The sequence below is a fragment of the Arachis ipaensis genome, chromosome B3 (genome assembly GCF_059453495.1).
Source record: "Arachis ipaensis isolate K30076 ecotype BB chromosome B3, ASM5945349v1, whole genome shotgun sequence".
NCBI classification, from domain to species: Eukaryota; Viridiplantae; Streptophyta; class Magnoliopsida; order Fabales; family Fabaceae; genus Arachis; species Arachis ipaensis.
Window position 1 is genome coordinate 26,343,041 of NC_142438.1, and position 7,139 is coordinate 26,350,179.

The 7,139-nt window shown below is 50.8% G+C and overlaps 2 protein-coding genes across 2 annotated transcripts; both read right to left on the bottom strand.

Annotated features, from left to right (window-relative positions):
- Positions 1 to 4,612: 4,612 nt before the first annotated feature.
- Positions 4,613 to 5,689, bottom strand: LOC148570112 (uncharacterized). Its single transcript, XM_088506849.1, has one exon. It carries the CDS (start codon positions 5,687 to 5,689, stop codon positions 4,613 to 4,615), a length of 1,077 nt encoding a protein of 358 aa, XP_088362975.1.
- A 97-nt stretch (positions 5,690 to 5,786) lies between these two features.
- On the bottom strand, positions 5,787 to 6,197 carry LOC107632860 (uncharacterized). Its single transcript, XM_016336501.2, has one exon. The coding sequence runs from the start codon at positions 6,195 to 6,197 to the stop codon at positions 5,787 to 5,789; it is 411 nt and encodes a 136-aa protein (XP_016191987.2).
- Between the last annotated feature and the right edge of the window lie 942 nt (positions 6,198 to 7,139).

Consider the following 7,139-nt stretch of genomic DNA (forward strand, 5'->3'; position numbering starts at 1 on the left):
ACGTAGCACCGTCCCAATTGCATCCGAACAGCTGGGCATCCATCCGCTGTTTCGAGATGGTGTGTGAGCACCTGGAGTTGCCGGTCTCTGTTGAAGTATTTCTTTTCCTTTTTACTTTAACAAATCCTTCCAAACAGGGGAGGTCTAAAAAGGGCTACAGGTCTTTCCGGGCGGCCCAAGGCCGGAGGATCTTCAGCGTATTCGAAGATTCTTATCACGGTTTTAAGGACAAGTATTTTAAGGCCCGTCCCGCGAAAGGTCGGTATCCCTTCTGGCTGACATTAGAAGGGGAACGCCGCATACCGACTTACTGGAGCTTCGGGGTGGGGGCTAATGCCTTTACCAAAATAACGTATAAAGGGTTGTCCCCAGAGAACAAGAGGGTTGCCGATGTCTTGTTGGCTGTTTTTGGGAAGAACTTTGTTAACCCCCATCTTCTTACGGGTGACCAGGATATGGCCCGGAATTATATACATGAGTAGCCGTCTAGTGATTTGCCTGTGCTTGCATGTTGTTTTCGTTTATCTTCCTGGTTTGACGGTTAACTGTTTTCCGTTTTTCGTTGCAGTGTCAATGTTTGCCGAGGTGACTGGACTTGAGGGCTTGTTCAACACCTTTTTGGCTGGTAGCAATGACGACTCCGCTACCCCCGCCCAGGAGGTGCCTCCTGAAGATACCGTCAACCCGGAGGTTCAATCCCATGAGGGTACCATCAACCCGGAGGTTCAATCTCAGCCCTCCCAAGGGGATGTAGCTGGCACTAGTACTGGAGCGGCTCCTCGTCCTGAGGTGGAAGTTGAACCAGAGCCTCGGGAGGAGGCGGACCTAGAGGAGGAGGTGGTTGTCGTCGACAACCCAAGGAAAAGGAAGCCATCCTCCAGTCCTAAAGGGGTTCTTACCATCATGGAGAAGAACTTCGATGCTGGGATGTTTATCGATTCCCAATTGCTTCCCGGCACGGAGGACTTCTTCTTTGGTGGGGACCTCTCCTCTCAAGCGAGGTGGATATACCGTACTCTGCTCAGGGGGGCCGCCATAGCTAGAAAGGCTGAATCTGCCTTGGCGGGGACCCAATCTCTTGAGGTGAAGCTTGAATCTTCGGTCAAGGCTAACGCCAGGTACAGAGAGGAGGTGAAGTTGCTCCGGGAGCAGCTTGCAGCTGCCGAAGAGAAGGCCAAGTCAGCCGAAGAGAAGGTTGAGATTGCTGACGAGAAGTTGAAGACCATGGAGGAGAAAGTGAAGACCTCTGATGCTGCCGTGGCCCGCCTCACTAAGCGGGAGCTTACCTTGGAGGGTCAACTTAACTCTTCTCAAGGTCGGGTGGCTGAACTGGAGACGGAGCGTGATGAGGCATTTTCCTCGGTCAAGACAGCTCAGGCTGAGACTGCTGAATTTACGAAGAAGTATAAGGAGACCGTAAAGCAGGGCAAGCATGCCATCTTGATGACCGAGGAAGCTCTCAAGGCCCAAGTAAAGCTTCTGTCTCCCAACTTCGACACTTCGGCCATTGGCATTTTCAAGACTATCAAGGACGGCAAGATCGTTGACATACCGAAGAAGTGACTCACGTCCTTGTAATCTTGTATGCTTTTGTAACTTGTAATGTTTACAGTCTTTGAACTGTTTGAATTTGTTTGCCGTCTAATCGGTATGTGACAAACCGCATGTTTACCGCCTTGTCGGCGTTTACTTTTCTTAATGTTCTTTACTGTTTTGTTGGTATTTATTATTTGCTCATGAACGTTTTAGCGTTTTGTTAGTAATTAGCGAAGCCAGGTCGTGGCTTTTATCGTTTCAACAGCCGCATATTATGGCGTTTGTTACTTTCGTGGTTCCCGGGGTGATCAGTCCCGGTGTACCGTATAGGTTTGAAACCGTTTATTCGTCGTGGTGGCTTAATTAATAATAATGAATGCAAAAAAAGAAAGAGGTGACAAATGGTAATAATAAATGGCTCAAACATAAAACGATAGCAAATATATGACAAGGACAAATAATCCATCATAAAGCGTTCTTACTAAGCCGGTGAGTTTATTCTAGGAATAGAATCTTCTCAGATTGCCCGTGTTCCACGTTCTCGGGACTTCTTTGCCGTCTAACCGCTCCAACTTGTAGGCGCCCTTGGCATTGTAGCGTAGGGCCATTCTTCGCTTTAGCGTTGTTTTTGATAAATGGGCCATCTCCCTGGCTTCATCCACCAAGTCCTTTTCCACGGCCTCTTTGACTCCTCCTATGAGTAGTCGCGGACTCGGCTCACCGATTTCCACGGGTATTATTGCATCTACCCCATAGGTGAGACGGAAAGGCATTTCCCCGGTGGTAGACTGTTGAGTTGTGCGGTAGGACTAGAAAACCAAGTCTAGTTCGTCTGCCCACGCTCCCTTCTTCTGGTTAAGTCGCTTCTTGAGGCCCTGCAAGATGACCTTATTCGCAGCTTCAACTTGCCCGTTGGTTTGGGGGTGCTCAACTGACGAGAACTTTTGCTTTATGCCCAAACTGGCAAGGAATTCTCCGAATTTTTTATCAGTGAATTGTGTCTCGTTATCCGAGATGACAGCTTCCGGGATACCGAATCTTGCAATTACCTGCCTCCACATGAATTTCTGACAATTTGCCGAGGATATGCTAGCCAATGGCCCAGCCTCTATCCACTTTGTATAACAGTTAATGACCACTATCAGGTACTTGGCCTGCCCTGGCCTGACCAGAAAAGGTCCCAAAAGATCGATTCCCCATTGTGAGAAAGGTTGGGAAGCCGTCAGTAGGCTAAGTTCAGTCGCTGGCGCTTTGTGGAAGTTGGAATTTTCCTAGCATTTTTTGCACCTTCTCACGAATTTCTTGGAATTCGCCATCATAGAGGGCCAGTAAAATCTGGCTCTGATGAGCTTTCTGGCTAGGGCCTTTCCTCCGATGTGGTGACTACAGCATCCTTCGTGGACTTCCCTGAGGACGTAGTCTGTTTGATCGGGACGCAGGCATTTCAGCAGTGGTTGGCTAAGCCCTTTCTTAAACAGCTGGCTCTGTATGACCGCATACTTAGCCGCTTCTCGCCTTATTGTCTTAGCCACCTTCTCATTGCTGGGGAGTTCGGCCTTTTCTAAGAAGTCGATGATCGGGTTCATCCAGGAGGGAACTGCCTGGGTCAGATGCAAAGCTACCGCTGGCTCTTTTATGAAACCCTAAATGAGGGACCGGTTTCCCGTCCCAGGTTTTGTGCGCGCCAGTTTTGATAGGAGATCTGCTCGTGTGTTCCTTTCTCTCAGAACGTGCTAGATCGTGACCTCCTCGAATTGCTTGCTCAACTCTTTGACTTTCTCCAGATATTTATGTAATAGTGAGTCTCTGGCTTGGTAGGTCCCATTGATCTGAGAAGTTACGACCTGCGAGTCGCTACATATCTCCAGTTGGGTAGCTCCGACCTCTCTTGCTAGGGTTAGGCCGCACAGAAGGGCCTCATATTATGCCTGATTGTTTGACACCGGAAACTCGAATTTGACTGACTGCTCGTATACAACTCCAGTTGGATTTTCTAAGATGATTCCTGCTCCTCCGAACGTTTGGTTAGATGCTCCGTCCACATAGAGCTTCCACCGTGCGCTCGGTGTCCCGGCCAGGTCCCCTGTCACCTCTACCAGGAAACCAGCCATGGCTTGAGCTTTGATCGCGTGCCTGGGTTCATACTGTAAGTCATATTGGGAGAGTTCAACAGCCCAAGTCATCATTCTACCCGCTAGATCGGGTTTCTGGAGTATTTTCCGGATTGCTTGATCCGTCCTGAAGATTACTTGGTGTCCTTGAAAGTACTGCCGCAACCTTCATGACGAGGTTAGGAGCGCGTATGCCACCTTTTCCAGCTTGCTATACCTTAGCTCCGCTCCTTGTAGTGCTTTACTCACAAAATATATTAGTTGTTGGGTCTTCCCCTCCTCTCGCACCAAGACTGCCGCCAAGGCTTCATCGGTTACCGCCAAATACAAGTACAGCGCTTCTCCATTTTTGGGCCTCGCGAGGACGGGCGGCGTTGAGATTATCTCTTTGAAGTTCTTGAAAGCCTCCTCACATGCCGAGGTCCATTCGAACGCGATCCCCTTCTTCATCAGGTTAAAGAAAGGCAAAGCCTTGGCCGCCAACGCACCGAGGAAGCGGGATAGCGCGGTGAGTCTGCCAGCCAACCTTTGGAAATCTTTCACACTTCTCGGGCTCTTCATTTGTAGGATTGCTTCACACTTTTTTGGGTTGGCCTCCACCCCCCCCCTTTGAGTTATCATGAATCCCAAGAATTTTCCGGCTTCGACGGCGAAGGCACACTTCAGCGGATTGAGCCTCATTCCGTGTCGACGAAGAGAGGTGAAGACGTTTTCAAGTTCCCCTATGAGGCCGTCGGCTTTGGCAGTCTTAACTAAGATATCGTCTATATATACCTCTACCGTCTTGCCGATGAGGTCTCTGAAGACCTTGTTCATCAGCCTTTGGTAAGTGGCCCCTGCATTTTTCAGTCCGAACGGCATCACTTTGTAGCAGTATGTTCCTCCTGGTGTTATGAACGCCGTTTTCTCTTCATCTAGCCGGTGCATCGGTATCTGATTATACCCAGAATAAGCGTCCATGAAGCTCAGATACTGGTAAGTAAGACACCGGATACTTCTTTTGACTTCTTTCTAAAGGAGAGGCTGGTGTTGTCGCATGCGACCGCCGTCTCCAGGTCTCCCCTGATGGTCCCCACTGATCCATCGTCAGCAAAAAACTTCATCAGCAACAGCTTGGTGAAAATCACCTCCCCAAACTCGTGGATGCTCTTCCTCCCCAAGATGAGGTTGTAGCCCGTGGAGTCCCTTAAGATAATAAACTCCGCCATTAGCGACCTCTTCCCCCTGCCTCCGCCAATAAAGACCAAGAGGGAAACTACGCCATCTAGCTTGATGAAGTTATCGCCTAGGCCTACTACGCCGTGTTGGTGGCCCCTCAAGTCGGTATCCCGTAGGCCCAGAGCATCAAATACATTACGGAACATGATATTGGAGTCAACCCCTGTGTCTACCAGGATTCGCTTTACTAGGCCGGTACCCACCCTGGCCGTGATCACCATCGGCGGTTTCTCCGAAACCTCGTCAAACCTTTGATCTTCGGGACCGAATGATATTGAGGGTACCCTCCGGGAGGGTGGCGTGGAGTCAGAGGACATAGCTAAGACCTTGGCGTCCTTCTTGCTAGCCAATTTCGATCTGGGAGGGACGTCCCTTCCGATCACCACATTTACCACAGTGAGGCCACGCTCACTGTCCTCCTCGGGTTCCCGTCTTTGCCTTACAGCACGGCTTTTGTCCTCGGTTGATCGGTCCCGGTCCCTTCTCCTCGGTTCCCTTATAAGGTGGGAGAACTTATCCAACTTTCCTTCCCGAATGGCTTGCTCCAGGGCGTCCTTCAGGTTGAAGCAGTCTTGGGTCTTTTGGCCATAGCCCTTGTGATAATCACAATAGAGGTTCTTGTTTCCTCCCGTTCTGTCCTTGAGTTGTCGGGGCTTCGACAAGATACCCTTGCCGGCGATCTGCTGATAGACCTCAACGATTGGAGCCGCCAGGGGGTGTAGTTGGTGAACTTTCCAACACGGGGAAAGGCTTGAAAGTCTTGGCTGATCCTCCGTCTCTGGAGTGTTCCTTAGACCTTTCCCCGCCGCCGGACGGGCGTGCATTAGAGTATGCGGGATGCCGTTTATTGTCTGCCACGACCTGGCTTACTTCTTCATCATTGATATATTTCCTGGCTATGTTCTGGATTTCCTGCATTGTTCAGACGGGCTTGGTGGTAAGGTATTTTCTGAAATCCTCATTTAGTAGCCCGTTGGTTAAGCACAAGCTGGCCACCGAATCGGTTAGGCCGTCGATCTCCAGGCACTCATCATTGAATCTATCTAGGTACTTCCTGGTTAGCTCACCAGTTCGTTGAGTCACTCCTAGCAGATTAATCGGGTGCTTCGCCTTAGCGATACGCGTGGTGAACTGGGCCAAGAAGGTGCGACTGATGTCGGCAAACGTGGTTATGGAGTCCTGGAGAAGGGCATTAAACCAACGAATTACTGGCCCAGCTAAGGTTACTGGGAAAGCCCGGCACCTTACTTCATCGCCTACCCCTTCCAGGTTCATCCTGGCCTCGAAGGCCGTTAGATGTTCTTGGGGATCTTGAGTACCATCGTACCTCATATCTGTCGGTTTATCAAAGTGCTTTGGCAGCCGTACTCCAAGGATCGAGTGGTGGAAAGGAGTCGCCCCCATGACCACATCTGTCGGGTTCTTCTCGGTCTTTCCCTATTGTGTTCTCTGTGAGGTCAGCCTCTCCTTGCCCTTTCTCTGTGGTGTTCTTGTTGTGGTCGGCTTCTTCTTCTTGGTTCTCTATCGTCTTCCCAATTTTCCTCTTCGGTATCTCTTGTCGGTGATCGGGTGTAGACCAGAGGATCTCATCGTCTCCTTGGCGCATCTCTGCTTTCCTAACTTTCTGATTCTGTCCGGGGGCTCGGAGTGCGCCTGGAGTGACTTCTTCGGAGACTCCTTTCTCCTCTTTGAGGGGATTGGGAATGCTCTTGACTTGGAGTAGGCTGACGACTTTTCTGGTTGGCTACTTCTCGCTCTAAGTTCTGCACCATGTGGCGCAGCTCTTGTATTATTCTGGTGCTGTCACTGCCTGTTCCTCCAAAGGGTCATCCCTCGGGTAGCCGCGGGAGGGGGGATCTGGTGCCCTCGCGAGTAGGAGCTCCGGCGGCTACCCTACTGCTTCTGGGATCCATTCCCTTCCCGCGGGGCCCGGCTCCGTCGTCAGCCCCGCCAGAAACCAAAACAAAGTCCATATCAGCTCGATCCCCACAGACGGCGCCAATGTCCGGTTGGTCGGTTACCGGATGGCTTGGGGTTGCTTGTCGAGTGTGAAGGTGGGTCCTAGCCCTAGCCTGGATCCTGGGAATGAGAAGCGTGAGCGACAGACTTTCTGGGTTCTTCGTGAGTTGGGGGGTGCCACCTGCCTGCAATGACACTCCAACGCTCAAGTCAGTGAGTGTGCAGGTGGTGAAGAGGAAAAGTTATGGTGACGTACTTTGGGAGAGAGGTAGGAACCTCCCCTTATATACCCTGTCAGTAGGGCGGGCCCACGGG

Coding starts and splice junctions, on each gene's coding strand:
- LOC148570112 (XM_088506849.1), bottom strand. CDS start 5,689: ATGCACGCCCGTCCGGCGGCGGGGAAAGGTCTAAGGAACACTCCAGAG.
- LOC107632860 (XM_016336501.2), bottom strand. CDS start 6,197: ATGAGGTACGATGGTACTCAAGATCCCCAAGAACATCTAACGGCCTTC.